We start from the raw sequence: 21,834 nt of genomic DNA, 5'->3' as shown, positions 1-21,834 counted from the left end.
TATGCGCAGGACAGCTGCGAGGTGATCATCAGTTATGGAAGACCTGTATCTGGATTTGTTGAACTTCATCACTGAAAATGTCTGCTCGCATACATATATAGATCCGTAGAACACAAGGATCTTTTGAGCATGTCTCCTTAAGTGTGGAAAGTCCTCCTGTTTGAGTGAAGAATAAAACTCAGGCAGTGGGACTGACCCAAAGCGCTCTGCCAGAAGTGGGTCAGACTGCAAGTCAATGAGTTCCATCTGAACATCACTGGATGCATTATCAACACTGCATGTGAAGGGAGAAGACAACATGTGCATTTCACTCTCAACAGTTTTGAAGTCTTGAAGTCACCTTGAAAGCTCAACATGTAGTGCTTCTAGCATGGATGAGAACCTTTGGAGCAGATCTGCTGATGGGGTGGCTTGCTTCAGTGTTGGCGTGAGTGAGAATGTTATCTCTGATTTGGCTTGACAGAAGCTGCACCTTCCTACTGAAGGCCTTGACTGCACTGTACATTTCATACACATAAAGGCCCTTGCTTTGCAGTTTGACATTTAGTTCATTCATCTGAGCAGTCACATCGACAGTAAAACCAAGATCTGCGAGTCAGTCTGCCTCTGAAAGCTGAGGGATGGCATGTTCCTTCCTCACAAAGAACTCCTGAATCTCCTCTCTCAGGTCCCAGAAGCTTTTCAGCTCTTTTCCCAGACTGAGCCACCTGACAGCTGTGTGGTATCTGAGCTCACAGTGGTCAGTCTCAGTTTCTTGTAAAAGTGAAACGAACTGTCTGTGATTCAGTGCCCTTGATCTGATAAATTGTTTTAATTACATCATCAACAACGTGATTCACTTTTAACACTGACTTGCATAACACTTCCTGATGTATAAAACAATGAAAAAACGTTCCTTTCTGCCACTTTGTCCTGGATTCGCTTTAATAGACCAACTTTTTTTCCTGTGAGATTTGGACACCCATCTGTTGTCACGCCCACCAGTTTGTCCCATTTCACCCCCAAGCTTTCGAGACATGCATTTACCCGAGTTAAGAGATCACTTCCCATTGTTGTCCCTTTCATTGCCCGCATGTCTGCCAGCTGAAGTCTGCATTGATCCCGCAATAAGAAGATGAGCAGCTGGGCAGTGTCCCATCTGTCACAGCTCTCATCCAAAGCCAGGGAAAAGTACTCAGTCATTCACGCTGTCCTTCAGTTGTAGTACCAGGTTTTTCGCCATTTCTTTTCCTCGTTACGGTGCGGCGTCTTTTTTCTTGGAACATATTAGCGCAGACAATTCCAACAAAAACTCCTTAATAATTTCTCTGTCAGAAAAGAGTTTGCTCTTTCTAGCAATCTTGTGCGATATGACAAAACTTGTCTTGATTGCAGCACCTCTGGATGTCGAACGTTTTGTAAAAAGTGTTTGTTGAGATTGCAGCTTGGCTAGCACCACAGCCGACTCAGCAGCGCGCCCTTTCTCTGAAAAGTTCTTGTATTTCTCCCCGTGTTTACTCCACAAATGAACAAACAGCTTTACCTTTGACTTCTGTAAACTAATATTTCGCTGTCCATGCCTTGTTGAAAATGCAGCATTCTGAATCAACTTTTTTTTACCGTGAGATGACATTTTGTGGGGATCAGGGATTCGGATGCTAGCATCACGTGTCACCGTGCCTTAGCATCTATGTGCATTCATGAACAATGCATCAAGCCCTTTCAAAATTAAAGACAGCTGCATCGTATGCACACCAAATATGTTTTTTTTGACAAGGGGGTCGCGGGCCGGACAGGAATACCCAAAGGGTCGCGGGCCGTAAAATGCCCAGGTCTGGAGTAGAGGGACTTTCACCTGAGCTACAGGTAAAGTTCAATGGCCTGGCCGTGATACAAAACAGTAGGAATCCTCTGTGAACTTCTAGCTGGATTATTCATGATGTGAAAAATATCTGGTCCTTTAGTTCAGTAAAAATAAAAGTTACTAAACACATTAAAAAGGTTCTTCAGATTATAACATTGCATCTCATTGCTGCAGCCAGTCTTATAGTCCAGTTCTACATGTAGAAATAAAATGTTGCTGAATACGCCAGGAAAATATCTACCGGTGCCACTAAGACATGGTAGAAAGTGTAAAAGTAAGCCTCTGGCTTCTTTTTCAGATCTTCTGTGCTGATTCTAAACATACAACGCTGCGTTGTTTAAAGGTGCAGCATGAGAAATAAAAATCATAAAAATTAATCACAGGTGTACCATTAACTAGTTACCTGTGTTATTTTTCTGAATAACATGTGATATTATATGAACTAATAAAACAAGGATACAGGATTACTCAAGGCAATTCATTTATTTTTGGCAGGCCAGATTTCTTCCTAAGTGGAATGAAGGGCTGAAAAGATGGCAGTAAAACAGAACAGGTTCATGAAAGAAGGAACAATTTTAATGAAATGCTTGGAAAGTGCCCTTTTGTCTGCACTTCCATCTTCAAAATGGTGGAAGCTTTCCAAATATCTACTGACCCCTCGGCTCATTCTTTTGCTCTGATTAAACTATACTGCATCAGTTCCATGCAGAAGCAGTTTCAGAACATATTTTGTTAAATGTTTCATGAGTTTTGCAGCATTCTGTAGTAAAACCTGATATACATTCAAACCATTAAACAGACAAAATCTGTGGACTCACTTTAGTTTCGTGTTTGTGACCAACAGTGGCAAGTGTAACTTTTACAGATATTTTGTTGTCTATTAAACTACAACTTTGTATCCATTGTATTATTTTATTAATAAATGACCATGAAACAGTATTACCAAGAGGCCTTTATTTAGTAGAGGTTGTTGACAATCATCTTAAACCATAAATCAAAAAATAGAAAACCTCGTAGACACCCAATTCAATCTGGCCAATTATCACAGAGTTTAACTTACAAGGTTCACATATCAACATGAATAAAATCATTTACACTACGAAAAGAAAGAAATTAAAAACAACACACTTAAATTACAAAATGCTGTATAAGCAGAAGCCATGTGTGTATTAACTGATAAACAAGACAGAAGATTTCCCATCACCTACCAACTCATCATTTTTCTTAAATTGAAAAGAGGCAAAACTGAAGAAAACTGGTGTTTGTTGATGAAACGATGAATAAATGACGCTGCAGCAGAGGACAAAACATCTAGTGGGCTTCTGAAAAGAAAAAAGAATAACAGCATTAAGACAGAGGTAAGAGAGATGGTGTAGTCCTGCTGAGGAGCCACAGGCTGCAGTCCAAAACATTTCCTGTTCTTAGAGTATGACAGGATAAAAAAACTATTTAGATGTAAACTTTTTTTTTTATTATCTCTTACTGACAGACTGGGATTCATGGGTTCAGGATTTACCTTCAGTGATCTGGAAAAATTCCAGATTTAAATTTCAGAAATATTTAGGACCCTAAATATGGCGATTGTACCAAAAGATCCACATTAAAAGACTAAAGAAGGCCTATTATAAAAACCGCACTACCAAAGTTTGGAAAAATAAGGAACTTTATCACTGATGTTCAGACCCTGAAGGCAAACGTTAGCAATAATGTGTGAGAACAGGGTTTTACCCAAAGATCAGGCTGTACGGAGGAAAACATCAAGCCTGAAATTTCAACAAAAGAATATGAGCGGTCTAGTTTCATGTGTTTATTAGCACACTTTAGTCAGACCATTAAATGTATTAAAACGGGTTAAAAATCTAAAATATAATTAAACATGGAAAATGTGCATATGCACTTTATTTCTGTTGAGAACTTGCACTGTTTTTGTCTAAAAATGGAGGAAGAAGCAGAAATTGTTGGTCCTCGGCACTGAGAATGTGTAATAAAATCTAATAATATAATTATTTGATTGATAATATTGTTTTGTGTGTGCAGTGTCCTTTCGTTTTTAACTCGTTAAAAACCCACTCTTTCTTAGAACCTTTCTGTTCATTTAAAGCTGTCAGGAACCTTCCTAGGCAGCAAGGACTAGCTGACTGCACCCATGGAGTGGCTGTACTGAGAGAAGTAGCATCAGGAAACTTACCTACATGGTTTCTGGAGTTACATGTTTGACTCTGAAAAACACAAGACAGCAACTATTATTCATCTGAGGAGGTGGCAGGAACAATTCTGTGAGTGTGCGACTATTATGTGTGCAAAGCAACGGGTTTTCAGGGTAAAAATAGAAAGAAATATTGCTAAAACTGCTAGCGTAGCAGCTACGTTTTAGCTAAACACGTCCACTTCAGTTTTCTGACATGGCGGTTGGACACAAATGCTGAAGAAAGAAAAATAATCGGACACACGCTGCCCCAGTTTCAGTTTAAAACAGTTCAGATAGAATCAGACATGTTGTTCATACAGGTTTAACTAATTAGATGTAAGAAACTCAGATTTAGTTTCCCTGGGTAAATTAAATCATTGTTAATATAGAACTGTTTTTCTCCCAGTGCTCTACTGGCTGCAGTCATGTGATCACACATGAGGAAGGGAAATCGAAAGCAAAGTGACTAATCCGAATTCAGACTGAGGCTCTAAGGGGAAACCCTGGAAAATCCATCCCAGAAAATGTGAAATGACCAAACTTACCCCAAGCGTAGTCTCTGCTTGATCCTCCATGATTGACTCTGCAGACGCACTTTTCCCCAGACGCTGGAGTGAAGCTGGCGCTCTTGGTCAGATGGAAGTGCCAGTCCTGTTTAAAGGCCAGGTCAGTCTGCTTGGCTTTGGGAAGCGCCACATCATCACAAAGGAGATCGATGGTGATGTCAGGGGGGTGAAAGTTGCTCACATGGCAGATCAGAGTGTTCTCCTTTCCAAACTCTCCAGGGTCACGGCTGTAGACCTGGACTTTGGGTGAAGCTGACGGGAAAAGAAAAAACGTAAAAGTTAAGTCATGTTACAAAAATATGTTTATTAAAATTAAAGGAGATTATTTTAGTTAGGTCAGATTTTGAAATAGGGAAACATCAGGTCCTTTTTCACAGTAATATATAAAATGTCTCCCATTACATTTTACCCGCCTAAGATCCTCATAACTGTTTGCTTTTATGTCGATAAAAACATCAAACCACTTTTTCTATAATGGTTCCCATCTACCATATTCTCAGGCGGAATTGGAATCAAAAGAAAATCCGCTTTTAATCCGGTTTATGAGGATCGTTAATTTATCATAGATGAGCAATGGCGGACATGTTTCACAGAAACATCCAAGCCTGTCTGGGGAGAATCGAAACTAAAATCAGATGACCATTTTTCTATCATTATTTCTCCGTCTTATTCGTCCTTTACTCTAATTTCCACCAACATTAAGCTTTCAGTGGAATTGACTCAAGGAAAAAAACTTTCTGTACCTAAATATGAATTAAAGCCGCGTTTCTCTGTAGGCCTCATCAGAAAAACCTGAACAAACCCAAGCTGTTAATGTTACTGAACAGAACAGTCTGTGTAGAACCCTGACAGAAGAACGTTCATCCTGTAAATGGGAACAGCATTTTATATTCTTCACTATGATGAACTACACCACAGCCGAGAATAAAACAGAAAACTTGGTGGTACTTACTTTTTTTGGAGTGCACCGAGAAACAAACAGCAGCCAGAGCTGCGAGACACAACAGCAGCTTCATGTTAACTTCACTTCTTCTTGGATATGTAGAAGGTTTGAAACAAGGCCAGCTTCTTCTCTTGTCTTGTCGGTTCTAAAGAGAAAGCGCAGCAGCCCAGGAGGAAAAAGCCTTCAAATCCCGCCCACTATGTGACCTCAACCAATCAGGTATTTTATGCCCTGGTGTTACCAGGTAAAATATGACCAAACACGTTTGGGTTATTGTGAGCTGAGAAGTGTAGTAGAAAGGGGTGAGGTATTTCCTTTTTCTGAATTCTGTAAACAATGAACACCTTCAACAACTAAATTTGTTGGTTTGTTTTCCTCCTTTAGAGTGAGAAAGGTTTAATTGAGTTCATTTGTTTTCTAAACTTGTAACAAAAAGTCAGCTTCTTTTATTTTGTTTTGGGATGTTAACAAAATGGCCTTCTCATTGGTAACTGGTCCCTATAACCCAATCCTTCCAACCAGCCAGTATTCCCATTTCCAATTCCTTCCCCAGCTCAGGCGCACAGTTTTAAAATAAACTGTGGGTTTGTTCTGTTTGACTTTTGGTAATAATTTGTTAACTATACATCAGACAACACTTGTCTGATAGTGAAGGTTGATGATGGCAGTAACATAATGTGGTGTTGTTTTTCAGGAGTTGGGCTTGGCCCCATAGTTCCACTGAAAGGGACTCTCACTGCTTCAGAATACATTTTGGAAAATGTCTTATCCCAGTTTTGAAATCAAAACACGGATGTGTGAGATTGTTGTGCAAGAACTTGACTGGTCTGCACACAGTCCTGATGTGCATGTGTTGGTGTTACTTCTGATGGAAACCCGTTAGTGTCTATGAGTACTGAGGTGTCCGTCTGTGAGTTGCTGGTTTTGTTCTGGAAGATTTGCAGCTCTGGCGGGGTAGACTGATGTTTAGATTCATATGCCTTGTAGCCCAGAACTCCACACTATGAGCTTCATTATAAAGTACAAAGATCTTTTAACAACATACATTGATGCTAAACGTTTGTGGTGGACGCAATTAGATTTCACATAAAAACATAACAAAATGAACAGGAAAAAAAACAAAATGTCAAACACTGCATACAAGTTTCACTTTCTGTCTACTCAGGTTGTTGTGTAGAACTGATTCGATGCAACATTATTCAATTCATTTTGAGATCAACCCCCTCTCATTGCTTCAGCTTACTGGGCGGGGCTTCTGCACCCTCTTTAGAGGTGTGACGGGAATGTTTGGGGAATTCCAGCTGTATGGTTTTGTATAAAATCTTTTAATTCAGTTTTGTTTGGGTTATAATACATGCATGTTTAAGCTGTTTAGGAGTCACTTTATAAGTTCAAATATTGTTAAAATGATGTTTGACAACCTCAGGGTTCCAACATTGTCTTAAAAAGTCTGGAATTTGATTCAGGTATGGGGTGTTTGCAATGACAAATCTACTCACTGCTCATCTTGGAGGACAAACAATGAGTGTGGTCTAGGCAACACAGGCGGGAATATCAGAGAAAGCAAGTGTTAAAAGCAGTTTTAGGTGAGGAATGAGGACTAAAGTTTCGAAAATTAGAGGTTTATTGATGAATCATCAAACAAGATGAAAACCAGCAGCATGGAAGACAACCATATGATGAAAAAAGGCAACAACTACAGCTTAATTTACTACCAAAGTTATTTTACATACACAACATACATCTAACTAAAGCTTCAGTCTGCTTCCACCCTCATCTTCAGCACAGTGGTCTGCATCATTGAGGTGGATGATTAGAGAATTCCCTTCAGGAGAAGCCGTTAAGCTGTCATCATGTTCTCCGTGAATCTAGGTTGACCTGGAGAGGTTAGTGGTCTTCAAAATAAAAGCACAAAACAAAAAACAACCTGCTGCTATCTAGTATATGGACGATGCTATCCAGCATCATCACAGACCCCAACCAGATACAACAAAACAAATGTAGTTCAAATTATGAGCGCCTAGATTTCCAAACATTTCATACATGTAGGTACAGTGCCTTGCAAAAGTACTCGGCCTCCTTGAACTGGTCAACCTCTTGCCACATTTCACGCTTCAAACATAAAGATATAAAATTGTAATTTTTGTGAAGAATCAACAACAAGTGGGACACAATCGTGAAGTGGAATGAAATTTATTGGATGTGTCAAACTTTTTTAACAAATAAAAAACTGAAAAGTGGGGATTGCAATATTATTCAGCCCCTTTACTTTCAGTGCAGCAAACTCAGTCCAGAAGTTCAGTGAGAATCTCTGAATGATCCAATGGTGTCCCAAAGGATGATGATAAATAGAATCCACCTGTGTGTAATCAAGTCTTCGTATAAATGCACCTGCTCTGTGATAGTCTCAGGGTTCTGTTCAAAGCGCAGAGAGCATCATGAAGACCAAGGAACACACCAGGCAGGTCCGAGATACTGTTGTGGAGAAGTTTAAAGCCGGATTTGGATACAAAAATATTTCCCAAGCTTTAAACATCCCAAGGAGCACTGTGCAAGCAATCATATTGAAATGGAAGGAGTATCAGACCACTGCAAATCTACCAAGACCCGGCTGTCCCTCTAAACGTTCATCTCGAACAAGGAGAAGACTGATCACAGATGCAGCCAAGAGGCCCATGATCACTCTGGATGAACTGCAGAGATCTACAGCTGAGGTGGGAGTCTGTCCATAGGACAACAATCAGTCGTACACTGTACAAATCTGGCCTTTATGGAAGAGTGGCAAGAAGAAAGCCATTTCTCAAAGATATCCATAAAAAGTGTCATTTAAAGTTTGCCACAAGCCACCTGGGAGACACATTTAACATGTGGAAGAAGGTGCTCTGGTCAGATGAAACCAAAATCAAATTGTTTGGCCACAATGCAAAACGATATGTTTGGTGTAAAAGCAACACAGCTCATCACCCTGAACACACCATCCCCACTGTCAAACATGGTGGTGGCAGCATCATGGTTTGGGCCTGCTTTTTGTCAGCAGGGACAGGGAAGATGGTCAAAATGGATGGGAAGATGGATGGGGCCAAATACAGGACCATTCTGGAAGAAAACCTGTTGGAGTCTGCAAGAGATCTGAGACTGGGACGGAGATTTATCTTCCAACAAGACAATGATCCAAAACATAAAGCCTAATCTACAATGGAATGGTTCACAAATAAACGTATCCAGGTGTTGGAATGGCCAAGTCAAAGTCCAGACCTGAATCCAATTGAGAATCTGTGGAAAGAGCTGGACTGCTGTTCACGAACGCTCTCCATCCAACCTCACTGAGCTTGAGCTGTTTTGCAAGGAAGAATGGGCAAGAATTTCAGTCTCTTGATGTACAAAACTGATAGACATACCCCAAGCAACCTGCAGCTGTAATTGCAGCAAAGGGTGGCGCTACAAAGTATTAACGCAAGGGGGCCGAATAATACCGCACGCCCCACATTTCAGTTTATTTGTTAAAGTTTGACACATCCAATAAATTTCTTTCCACTTCACGATTGTGTCCCACTTGTTGTTGATTCTACACAAAAAATTTGAATTTTATATCTTTGTTTGAAGCCTGAAATGTGGCAAGAGGTCGACCAGTTCAAGGGGACCGAGTACTTTCGCAAAGGCACTGTATATGGAGAACGACTACATCCAGTTTATATCTACCTGGGTAAGATGTGTGGTTTATACAAAGGAAATATGTCTGTTTTTACCTTCAAAGTCAGAATTTTGCTCTTTTTTCAACTATTGGCAGACACATTAGTTTTCACAAAAAGCTCAGTCGTGTCACTCCAACACCAGTGTCTGGTTCTGATCTGTTGTGCATGTGCCCCTGGGCAAGGCAGTGAACCTCATGTTGCCTATTGATCTGTGTATTTGTTTATGAATGAATGATGATGAATGTGTGTGTTAGTGAGTGCGTTGGGTGAATGTGGCTCTAGTGTAAAGCACTTTGAGTAGCAATGTGACTTAAAAAGTACTATATAAAGTCAATCCAGTTACCATTTAAAATTCTACATTGTGATATGTAAAATCTGTTTTGTCAAAAAAAAAGTGCCATAATATTTAAAATCCAGATGTAAGAGCTAGAAGTTATAGAAGAAGTCATAAAATAAATGTGTGATTTTCTCATCAGAACCTCAAAACCCAAAACATGAATAAGTTGGGTAACAACCTGCATATTTATTTGGCAAATCTAAGATCTCCTATGTGCAAAATCTTATTTTTGGATATGGAAAAAACAAATAAGTCTAGTAACTCCTACATTTTTCCACATATATTGTTTTACATACTCATCTATCCTGGGAAAATCAGTCAACTTCTAGACAGCGTAGGAAACTTGTGATTGGCTTGTCTTTCTGCATTAACTATGTTCCAACTTATTTTACAATTAATGTGAAGAATTTCTGTGATATGAAACCCAGTCTGAAGCGCTTTAGCAGAGGTAGCACAAATCAGCTGACTTTTTAAAGAGAGAAAAAAAAAAACCTACAGGAACCTAAAGTGTTTCATGAATGTCTTCTCATCACTTATTTCCAGCCGGAGAACCCAAAAGTATTTCATGTAAAATGTAAAAGAAAATGGCTGAAAAATGTTGTCAATCTGAACTGCTGATCTCATCAGTCTGTCTCAGCATGATAACAGCTCATGAAGGTCTCATTCAGGAGAACTTTAGTTTCATTTTCATCTAAATGACTTCCTGCTCACCCTGTTCACCTTTTTTCCAAACCTGCTTTTAAGAACCTTCCAAGTGCGACACCTAGTTGCCATTTTCATTACTTTTTCAGCAACCTGCAAATTCCCTTTGCAATCTACATTATTTTATTTCTGTATAAAAACCGAGAGCAGTTGCACATATAGTTTATTTCACTGTTTATTGAGTTGTACAAAAACAAAGTGAGAGATGCAGAACTGCATATAATGTGATGAAATGTCTTTCCTTGCGTTTATGATGCTGCTGGTATTGTGACAGCCTCTGATTTTCCATTGTTCTGTGCTGTACATGACACATGAACAGAACCATCCCTGAAACACACAGAAATCATGACTTTCCACAAATTAGAACAGTTTGAGCAATGCATTGATCCTTTAAAAGGGCACAAACCTTTTCATGGTGACTACAGCATCAATGCTGTGGTTCTTTTCACCGGGCTGCAGGTCTCTTAAAATAATCTGAATATTAAACACACACACACACACACACACACACACACGTACAAGGAGTTAGATGGTGCACTCAGTTTCTGAGTCTGTTTGCAGCTGCACAACAAACTGGATCTGCCTGTGTTTCCTTTACTTGCTTTTTCATTGTGTCACCACTAACTAATTCCATTAGTTCCCAGTTTGAGAATGACTGATTGAGCCCAACATGTGAAAGGTGCCACTCAGGAATGGAGGCACACACTTGATCTGCTTTTATTTTGTGGTTTATCTGTTTTTTATTTGGAAATCAGTGCTGCTGTGTTGATAGACCAGTATTGTTGATTCTGCCCCTATATATCAGATTGTTGAATCAGGGGTTCGTCCTGTAACTGGTAGGTTGCCGGTTCGAACCCCCCACTCCGTCCGTCTTAGTTGCTGTGTCCTTGGGAAAAACACCCTCATGGCCTGCTGATGGTGGTCAGAGGGCTCGGTGACGCCTGTATATGGCAGCCTCACTTCTGTCAGTCTGCCCCAGGGCAACTGGGGGTACACTGTCAGTGTGTTAATGTGTGTATGAATGGATGGATGACTGATTGTAGTGCAGGCTATTTACCAGGCGGTCCTGCTTCACATTGCCGGACTTTTCAACCATCCACTACTGTTCTGATCAGTTTTCCGCTGCCTGTACATGTCTACTAATACTGAGGAGCCAACTCTTCAGTTTCATTCTGCTTGTCCAACTGTTCGGACTTGGTGACCCCGTTAAGAATCAGACAACAAAAGCCCAAATCAGAGCCTTGGGTTTGTACATGTGCCATTAGAGACAAGTGCAGGAGAGATGAACAGAGTTGGAAGAACAGCCTGCAGGTTTCTTCTGAAGTGAAGAAAACTAGTTGCTGCCAAATCTAAAATCTTTTCTGATACTATTACCTCCAAATCACATAACCCTGTGTTTTTTCTTCCACTTTAAACCATATTCTGAATGCTAATGAATGAGTCTTGAAACCTCTACTGAAGTTTGTGATGAATTTTGCTGTTTCTATTTGGAGAAAGTATTAAACACCAAGGCGCTGATTTTACCCTCCATTCAGTTTTTCTTTCCCTGATAGGAAAGCTGCTTTCTAGCATACGGCCATCAAGCTCTCCTTTTGATATTGTTCCTCCTGGATTTCTTATGGTTTTCCCTTCACTTGGTCCTTACAATACATACTAGCTTAACTTCTGGTGTTGTTGCAAAATGTTTGAAACATTCTGTTGTGCAACCACTGCTGAGGAAATCTGGACTTGATACATCTGTTCTGTCAAATTTCAGCTCCAACCTCTCATGTAGAAGTTTCTGTGTTAATAATTTTAGGTCTTCTGCTAATCCTCTGTCCAACCTCTCCTTGATTACCTCATTGACATTACAGGTCCTTCTCAAAATATTAGCATATTGTGATAAAGTTCATTATTTTCCACAATGTCATGATGAAAATTTAACATTCATATATTTTAGATTCATTGCACACTAACTGACATATTTCAGGTCTTTTATTGTCTTAATACGGATGATTTTGGCATACAGCTCATGAAAACCCAAAATTCCTATCTCACAAAATTAGCATATCATTAAAAGGGTCTCTAAACGAGCTATGAACCTAATCATCTGAATCAACGAGTTAACTCTAAACACCTGCAAAAGATTCCCGAGGCCTTTAAAACTCCCAGCCTGGTTCATCACTCAAAACCCCAATCATGGGTAAGACTGCCGACCTGACTGCTGTCCAGAAGGCCACTATAGACACCCTGAAGCAAGAGGGTAAGACACAGACAGAAATTTCTGAACGAATAGGCTGTTCCCAGAGTGCTGTATCAAGGCACCTCAGTGGGAAGTCTGTGGGAAGGAAAAAGTGTGGCAGAAAACGCTGCACAACGAGAAGAGGTGACCGGACCCTGAGGAAGATTGTGGAGAAGGGCCGATTCCAGACCTTGGGGGACCTGCGGAAGCAGTGGACTGAGTCTGGAGTAGAAACATCCAGAGCCACCGTGCACAGGAGTGCGCAGGAAATGGGCTACAGGTGCCGCATTCCCCAGGTCAAGCCACTTTTGAACCAGAAACAGCGGCAGAAGCGCCTGACCTGGGCTACAGAGAAGCAGCACTGGACTGTTGCTCAGTGGTCCAAAGTACTTTTTTCGGATGAAAGCAAATTCTGCATGTCATTCGGAAATCAAGGTGCCAGAGTCTGGAGGAAGACTGGGGAGAAGGAAATGCCAGAAGTCCAGTGTCAAGTACCCACAGTCAGTGATGGTCTGGGGTGCCGTGTCAGCTGCTGGTGTTGGTCCACTGTGTTTTATCAAGGGCAGGGTCAATGCAGCTAGCTATCAGGAGATTTTGGAGCACTTCATGCTTCCATCTGCTGAAAAGCTTTATGGAGATGAAGATTTCATTTTTCAGCACGACCTGGCACCTGCTCACAGTGCCAAAACCACTGGTAAATGGTTTACTGACCATGGTATCACTGTGCTCAATTGGCCTGCCAACTCCCCTGACCTGAACCCCATAGAGAATCTGTGGGATATTGTGAAGAGAACGTTGAGAGACTCAAGACCCAACACTCTGGATGAGCTAAAGGCCGCTATCGAAACATCCTGGGCCTCCATAAGACCTCAGCAGTGCCACAGGCTGATTGCCTCCATGCCACGCCGCATTGAAGCAGTCATTTCTGCCAAAGGATTCCCGACCAAGTATTGAGTGCATAACTGTACATGATTATTTGAAGGTTGGCGTTTTTTGTATTAAAAACACTTTTCTTTTATTGGTCGGATGAAATATGCTAATTTTGTGAGATAGGAATTTTGGGTTTTCATGAGCTGTATGCCAAAATCATCCGTATTAAGACAATAAAAGACCTGAAATATTTCAGTTAGTGTGCAATGAATCTAAAATATATGAATGTTAAATTTTCATCATGACATTATGGAAAATAATGAACTTTATCACAATATGCTAATATTTTGAGAAGGACCTGTAGTTGTTGGTTAAGAATTAATTTTCTCAATTTTAATACAAATGAGTTTGAAGTCATGTTGTTCAGACCTAATGGCCCTAACAGGAACCTCCCTTATTAAAAATGGATTCCACCACCAGGTACAGACTGGGAGTTCCATAGAGTGGTCAAACTCAGTCTTAGACATCTGTATTGTACCTTCAGATGGAAGGAGTTGGTTATGCTGGTTAAAGCTTCTTATCAGGACACCTCTGAGGCCCGGCTCCTCCCAGACCCCGGGACAGACCAGAACACGCCTGAGGAACTAAATATTTTATATTATTTTTGATCTGACTTGAATGGGAAGGAATTAGCTTATGGCTAATTAGTATATGAATACAAATTTTCAAACAGCAACAGATTGATTTCTATAAAATTAAAATTACACATATTGTTTTTTTTTGTGGGGACAAAAAAAAAGAGCAACACGGCAGCTGGTTGAAGCAGATCCCATTAACTCCCATTCTGCACATTGTGCTCTGTTTAGTGGTCATCTGGTTTAGATATCCCACATTTACTTCTCAACTGCTTCCTTATGTGCATTAAGTGTTATTTAGAACAGAAAGACGTCATGATAACTGTTTACGCTGTAACTTCTGTTTGATACTGAATAAAACAGTTTGTTGAGGAAAACCTCCGGTTGCACATGTGTAGGAAAAAAAACGATGTGGTGTTGAAATTAAGAAGCAACTTAAAGAAAAGCATTTTTTTCTGTTACTGCATTGTGGAACTGCTTGGATTTCAGAACCACAGATCATATCTATTTTATTTGGCTTTAATATAATTATGATGTATAGTTTGCAGTTGTTCAAAAAGTATTGGATCCAAACTTCTTAGCATCTAAAATAAAACAAATCAAACCCAAAACAGTTTTTAATTATTATTACCTTAGATAGTTTTTCCGGCTGCTCCGTGACAAGTCTCTGATAAATCTCCAAACAAAGGGAGGACAGTTTTCCCTCAGCAGAGAAGGTGTGATGTCTGCGGGCAGGAAGGGGAGTTCCCAAAGGAAGGAGAACGTTAAATGTCTCAGCTCCCAATTCATCCACCTCCTGCAACACAAAACCACAAAACTCTTCATGCAAATACCAACTTACTTTCTGTGGCTGAATAAGGAAAATAAATGTTTTTAAATCTCAAATAATAACAACCAGTTCTGATGAACAAATTCCAAAAAATTTTAATTAAAAATAAACACGTCAATATTTAGCTGTAAATTGTCTCTATAATCAGCAGCTAAGATCTTCCTTTCAGCCAAAGCAAAAAGAATAACTTAACATGTTCAAATGTCTCCAAGAATATTTAAAATCCAACATTTTGACCACTTTGTTTATCACCATCATATTCCAAATGGAGAACCAGCTTTGTTTTTCTGCAGAAGGGTCAATCCAGTAAATACTTCAAATGACATCTTTCAAATGGACCAGGTTACCTTCAAGAGAATGTCAGCAGCAGAAACATCCACTGCAACAGACTCTTCCTCAGGGGCAAGGCCATCCCTGCCAACCAGGAGCCCAGCTTCTATGGCTGCTCCTACAGCAATGACTTCATCAGGAGGAGACGAATTGAGCAGCTCCACATCTGGAAACATCTCACGGATCATTTGTTGGAGGCGAGGGATCCTGGATGATCCACCACAGAGAACCACCTAAACAAAGATGTATGAATAACATGTGTGTTATGCTAATTTTTATGGTTAACAGTTAATAAAAACCCAAAACTCCAATTGTCAGAAAATCTGAATATTACATGAGACCAATTAAAGGAATTTAAATATTAATGGAAAAGACTGCTTAACAGCTGCCCAACAGGCAGCTACTGACAACCTCCATTAGGAGGGTCAGACACAAAAGGTGTCTGCTAAGGAGTCTTGCTGTTCAGAGTGATGTATCTAAACTTATTAATGGAAAGTTGTGTGGAAGGACAAAGTGTGGCAGAAGCACAAGTTCTGATCCAACTATGTAAACAATCAAAGGACTGTGTGTACCATGTGCCTGACTGCATGTAGGAACTGGTAAAACAACTCTAAATCCCAGCATTCATAGCATTTCACACATGAGCATGATGTAGACCCACTGGCTGAGGGTAGCCTTAAACAGCAGCCTTTATGTGTTGTAGTGTTAGTTGAATGTTACTAGTTCAGTGATAGTTTATTGATTCAAGTATTTAACTGTAAGGTTAGGGTAATATGTTAATTAATTCTGGTGTGATTTAAGTAGAAGTTCATATGTGTGCGATGCTTGCTGATTGAGACGCCAGTGCAGATTCACTTCTTCACTCATTGCTTTATAACACCATCATCCAGGCTGGAACTTAAAGAACAATGACCTACTTAGAGTGAAAGTGTTTGGCTGTTGGTTCCTGATGATCAGGTGACGACCAGACGAGGTCATTCAATCCCAAATCAGTTTTTTGTTATTAATATCTATTTATCTTATTATTAGCTATTAATAGCCAAAGAAGGTCATTATATCCCAGCACACACGTGATCAAATTTAAAGAGAAATAAATAATGTTTGAATTACACCACACCATTTCACTTTTGTCACAGTATGAACAAGTTCATTTTTCTCAGTAAGCAACCTGTGGATGAGATTTCCATGAAGCTGTGCCTGCATCAACCCGTCTCACTCAGCATACCTTGTTAATATCTCTGGCAGAGAGTCCTGCCTCATCCAGCAGGGACCTGATTGGCTGGATGCTTTTGTTGAAAAGTGTGGAGCAGAGCAGCTCACACCGTGCTCTGTGAAAACAGAATAAATAAAAAGGAGAATTCCATTAATTAATGCATCTCACTATTATTAATGAGACAAATATCGACTTAGCAAAATGTCCTTCTCGTGACCACCCGGTTGGCAGCTCACCTAGAAACGGTGCACTCAAAGTCAAGACCATCATGCAGGGAATCAACAAAACAGTTGGCTGATCCCAAGGAGGACAGAGAGTGCTTGGCCATGTCTGCACTGTTCATCAGCTTCAGCAAGGCCCGCGGATTACTGCTCACATCGTGTTTAAAGGTTCTGCAGAACAACACAGACCCGTGGCATGAGAATGGCTGGAATGACAGCGTAAAATACTCAGAATCTCCTGAAGAGTAAAGGGGTGCCTGGTTTCTCAATAATCATGCATTATACAAACATCCTCTGGGATTATGGGAACATCCAGCGCTCTCCAATCTAGGTTGGTTAGTTGAAGGTTAGACACTAATAAAAGCACAAATCAACAAACACAAGAGGAATGTGATACACTTTACTGGCAGCAAAAAACCAACAAAAACAACAAAACAGCATCTGAACAAGTTCAGTAGTGTTATTTCTGATTGGTCTTCCCCATCTAGCTTCCTCATGCCTGTAGAACCCTGTCACCACATCACAAACAGCTGCAGTTTCTGACCGCAGTCACACATTGTAACATCTTAATACCTGGACACATGCATCCACAGATTTCCCATACATCTATAAACAAGTGATTCCTCTCAACTGAAGATATTATGGGGGACTGTTTTTATTCAAGAACTGGTGATGATGCTGAGATGCAGATGTTCTTCAGTTGAAATAATTCTGTTAAAAGCTTAATTGTCCATTAAGATTTAACCCTAGCACAATATGCAGATATTTATTTTAGTAATTAAATTCTAAAAGTGAAACCGATTAAATAGATCCACCATCTTATTTTGAAGGGCAGATGTAATCTGAGCATTAGCCAGAATCATCTAAACGAGGCTTGAAATGGATCACTCTGAATTCCACTGAGATGCTTTACATGTAAGCAAAACGTTGCCATAGCATATTTATTTTCTTCTGGAGCAAATTATTTTGAAATATCATTATTTAACTGTTCATGTGCAGCAAATAATCCCAAAATGTGTCAGAAACCTTCTAATAAAAGAACTTCAAAGTGAAACCTGTGAGTGTTTAATACTTAATCGGTCTGACTTGTTCCTCCTGAGGCCAAAAGTGAAAGACAGCAGCTACCGTTTGAACTCAGAGGCGAGGTGTTGGGCCAAGGCCTGGGTGAAGCTCTCTCCTCCGATACTGTGGTCAGTGAGGGTGCTGACAACCCGGGTCATTCCTCCATTTATCTGCAGCACTGTCACGCTCAGGGATGTTCCTCCAAGCTTATACACCAGGACATGACTGGGAAAACAAAAACTATCAGTCACACATTCTATAACCAGGCACACTTCTAATTCCTTTTGGAATTCAAAAGATTTTTAATAACAGAACAATAAACACACATCCTATTCCATCGTAAAATGTGGTAAACCTCACCTCATAAGAACAAATAACTTGACACATGTTAAACCTTGCCTTTAGTTAACATTATTCAACAATACAGCTCAAATAAAGACCAAACATTGACTAAAATGAGAAGTGGTTAAGCAGCAGCCAATAACCAGTAATCAGCCAATCACAGCAGCAGTTTCAATCATTTTGGGATCCAGGTGTGATTAAGGTGACGGACTTTAGGGTCAAATACAAAACAAGACAGAAGTGTTCTGTGCCACAGGTGGCTCTGAATGTTACTGGATCATAAAGCATGCATGGCCTTTCACAGGCTGATTTGTGTCAAACAGTACGGAAGTAGAATATCACGTTTGCTGGGAGGTTTCCGTTATGAACTGATGGTTATAGGTCTGCTGTTTTATTGGCCCTCTGAGGACATTTCTAACACTCTACCTGTTCCCAGAGGAGTAGTCCTGCACAACGTTATAGGCCAGCAGAGCAGCAGCAGGTTCATGGATCATCCTCAACACATGAAAACCTGCAGCTTCAGCTGCCTCTCTGCAAAAAAAACAAAACAAAAAACAAAACAAAAAAAAAAACAAGGCTTTTAATCATATTTAATACAACTTCAAGGTTTTACAATCACTTCCCATAATGCAGTGTTTCACCTACTATAGTTATTTTGACCGCTGTCAACTAAACTAACACATAAACACCATGATTTCCCTCCAAAGCAGTAAAGCTAGGTAACAGCAATAAGCAAAAGAAAACATTCTTACCTCAAAGCCTTCTTCTGAGCATGTGCAAACTCAAAGGGAACTGTAATAACTGTGTCAGTAACATCCGAGCCAAGAGCCGACTGAGCCGTTTCTGAAAAAATGCAAATAAGTCAGATGGTTGTTTTTCTCAAAAGGACACGGTGTCTTTTATTCAAATTACCTTTCATCTTCTTGAAGATGAGTTTTGCAACATCTTCTGGTGCCACAAACTCTGAATGCTCTCCACAGGTAATCTGATAATAAGGCATCTGTTCTCTGTTGATGACCTGCACACAGCAACCACAGGTCAGGCTGATTCACACCTTCTTCTCTGTTGGTAAAGATCATTTTAACAAAGTGCTATTCCAAGCAGATTTAGTTCTCAAGTGAAGTTAGGGTCATTTTAAGAAGTTCCATGTAATGTTGTACTCATCACAAACATACCTGGCATTTGGTCTCTGCTTTGTGTGTTTGTGTCACAGGATCATCGAATCTTGACCATTAAAACAGAGACAAAACAACATTATTGTCCAGAGGAAGACAAGGATAAAAACCTAGGCTAAATTATTCTGGTCATGAAAAACTGCATTGTTTCCAATGCTTCAATCCTAACCAAGGAGACCACTGTAGACACATTATCACAGCTTATAACAATAGAGTCCACACCTGCAAAATATCATTTACAAGTAACATTTTAAACAGCATCACATCTCAGAAATATAAGTCTACTAGCCATCCTAGAAATGATCAGTAGCAAATAGTAAAAAGTCAGAAGTTCAGTTTCAACCAATGACAACGAGCATCAATACAAAAAGAATCACAATAAACCGTGCTTCTATAAGTTTATTGTGTTTAAGATGTGTTCATGAAACCCAAACCAGACTGCTTATCAAGGCTGGGCCTAAATACATTAACCAGTAGAGTGGCTGCCAAGTGCTACATTTTGACCAATGCCAATCATTATATGAATGTTAGTAGAGATGCACCAACCCAGCTTTTCCTGGCTGATGACTGACTCACCAATCCAGATTTCACCAATTCTATTTTTTCCTAAGGACTAAAAAACAAACTTTGATTGAAGAATCTAATTTAATCCACATAATATGAAGCATTAACTAAAATATCCTAACTGAGGCATTAACACATATGTCCCTAAATGTGATCTGAAACTGAAATACAGTTTATGAAAGTAAATGCTGTTGGTTTATGGGTTATATAGGAGATTTTAAGGCGTTTAAGTAGGAGATTTTAAGTTTTAATACATTTAATAATAATAATAATAATTCAGATTTGGACCAGCCCAGCCCTGATCAGCGCCAATAGAGGGAAAATTGTCTGATGCTTGGAGACAGTACTCCATATGAAGCTATATAAGCTGCAAACAAAACATTCCTGTGGTTACCTTCTCCCCAGGACCTGCTTCACTTTAACAACTGTGTTGGGCGCATTTCGGACCTGACCTTGTTTTGCTGCTATCCCCACAATCTGCAAATGAGCAAACAATACATATGGAATAGGCAAAACCCACATGGCTTTCAGAAACAGAACATCAGAAAAGATACAAAAGGACTCATTTGACAGTAATTTAAAGATATTAAAGCAGAGATAAATCAAATGTTTTCTTTTCTCTCTGACAGATGTCAAATCTAAATGACATACCTGCTCAGTATCTCTGTAGCCCACCACAGCTGGAGTGACTCTGTCTCCTGCATCATTAGCCACCACATCAGCCCGCCCATCCTGAACCACAGTGGACTTGATTAAAAAAACAAACAGGCAACCAGGAAGACATGTCTGCTAGCAGGACAGGGTTCCATGGAGGGGACTGCTGCTAACGCCTAGCTTTTACCATGGTACCATTCATCAATCAGGGACCGACTTCACTGCTCGTCCTCTCCGCGGACAGGAGCAGCTCTGGAAGGTTTACATCTGATGTGGCCGAGTCCAGTCCTCTAGAACTACTTTCCAGTAATTTCTAGATGTATTCTTTCCCCAACACAGAGCCCAGCGACATGCTGATGAGGGAATTCAACCATGTGATTCAGGTATGTTCGGACAGAGATGCGTCTAGTTTTAGGAAAGTAGCTCTGAAGGACTGGACTCGGATCCCTGGTTTACATGATTAAAACCGTGAAGTTGCCTCACCTTAAACACCGCCACACAAGCACACGTATAACCAAAATGAATCCCAATCGCAGACATGCTGGAAAACATGGACTTCCCGTTCTTCTTCTTTAGCCGTTTACCGGTGGTTTGATTTGTACTACCGCCTCCCACTGGTTTAGTCGTGCGTAACTGTCCCAATACGTAGACGCTCTATCCGACGCTGAACGGCGCTCCGACGTCGCCGCCATTTTTGTAGTCTCTTTTTCTTTTTCTTTTTTTTTTTGGAACAACAATGCAGAACAGACAAGGTTCATGTTTTAAACAGCAGCACATGAAAAAAATTTTGCAATAATGCAATTTACTGGATATATGTTATGAAGAATTTTTATTGTATGTCTTTTGCTTTATTAGCTATACAGTGTTTGTGGGGTAATAACCAAGCCCTTCTCCAGTTTATTTTTTCAATTTGAGATCTCCAATAAAACATGCCTCTAGGTACCACACTGTTATTTCTTTGAAACCATTGGCGTATGTGTTTGTTGTTGCATTTACTATCTGTTAGTTTAATACCCCTCCAGCATAGGCATGGGTAAAGCTTTCATAGATCCACAATAACTCAGGAGATTTTTCATTAGTTGAATAAAGGCTTTGGAATAGCCCGAGTTATCTTGGTAAAATCACTGGGGGGAACAGAAAAACTAAATACATTTATAAAGTGCTCGTAAGACAACATATTACCAGTACTATCAAAAAGACAGAGGATGTGGTTGATATCTTTTTCAAACCAACTGTAAAAGAATACTGATTTGTTTCTAACCAAAATATTGCAGTCATTCCAGAGAAGAGCTTTGTGGGGAGAAAAATTATAAACAAAAGCCAGTTTCCAAGAAAGAAGGGCTTGCTGATGAAATTTGGACAGTTTGATAGGTAATTTACTAGGTAGGAAGTTACATTTCAAGAGAAAAGACAGACATTTGGGATGAAAAACCAGTTGGAATCAGAA

At 40.0% G+C, this 21,834-nt stretch overlaps 2 protein-coding genes across 2 annotated transcripts; both read right to left on the bottom strand.

Moving 5' to 3' along the window:
* Positions 1 to 2,782: 2,782 nt before the first annotated feature.
* Positions 2,783 to 5,707, bottom strand: b2m (beta-2-microglobulin). Its single transcript, XM_047390522.1, has 4 exons — positions 5,550 to 5,707; positions 4,577 to 4,849; positions 4,032 to 4,062; positions 2,783 to 3,165 (listed from the first exon to the last, which is right to left on the bottom strand). The coding sequence occupies exons 1-3, from the start codon at positions 5,611 to 5,613 to the stop codon at positions 4,049 to 4,051; spliced, it is 351 nt and encodes a 116-aa protein (XP_047246478.1). The 5' UTR covers positions 5,614 to 5,707; the 3' UTR covers positions 2,783 to 3,165; positions 4,032 to 4,048.
* Positions 5,708 to 10,428: 4,721 nt separating this feature from the next.
* On the bottom strand, positions 10,429 to 20,999 carry hspa14 (heat shock protein 14). The gene is made up of 14 exons (XM_047389083.1): positions 20,871 to 20,999; positions 20,385 to 20,465; positions 20,128 to 20,210; positions 19,170 to 19,218; positions 18,907 to 19,012; positions 18,747 to 18,837; positions 18,421 to 18,525; positions 17,716 to 17,877; positions 16,606 to 16,761; positions 16,382 to 16,484; positions 15,174 to 15,389; positions 14,629 to 14,793; positions 10,678 to 10,745; positions 10,429 to 10,598 (listed from the first exon to the last, which is right to left on the bottom strand). The coding sequence occupies exons 1-14, from the start codon at positions 20,937 to 20,939 to the stop codon at positions 10,520 to 10,522; spliced, it is 1,533 nt and encodes a 510-aa protein (XP_047245039.1). The 5' UTR covers positions 20,940 to 20,999; the 3' UTR covers positions 10,429 to 10,519.
* Between the last annotated feature and the right edge of the window lie 835 nt (positions 21,000 to 21,834).

Source organism: Girardinichthys multiradiatus, chromosome 17 (genome assembly GCF_021462225.1).
Source record: "Girardinichthys multiradiatus isolate DD_20200921_A chromosome 17, DD_fGirMul_XY1, whole genome shotgun sequence".
Classification (NCBI taxonomy): Eukaryota; Metazoa; Chordata; class Actinopteri; order Cyprinodontiformes; family Goodeidae; genus Girardinichthys; species Girardinichthys multiradiatus.
The sequence above is the reverse complement of the archived record's forward strand: the minus strand, read 5'-3'. Positions and strand labels throughout refer to the sequence as shown.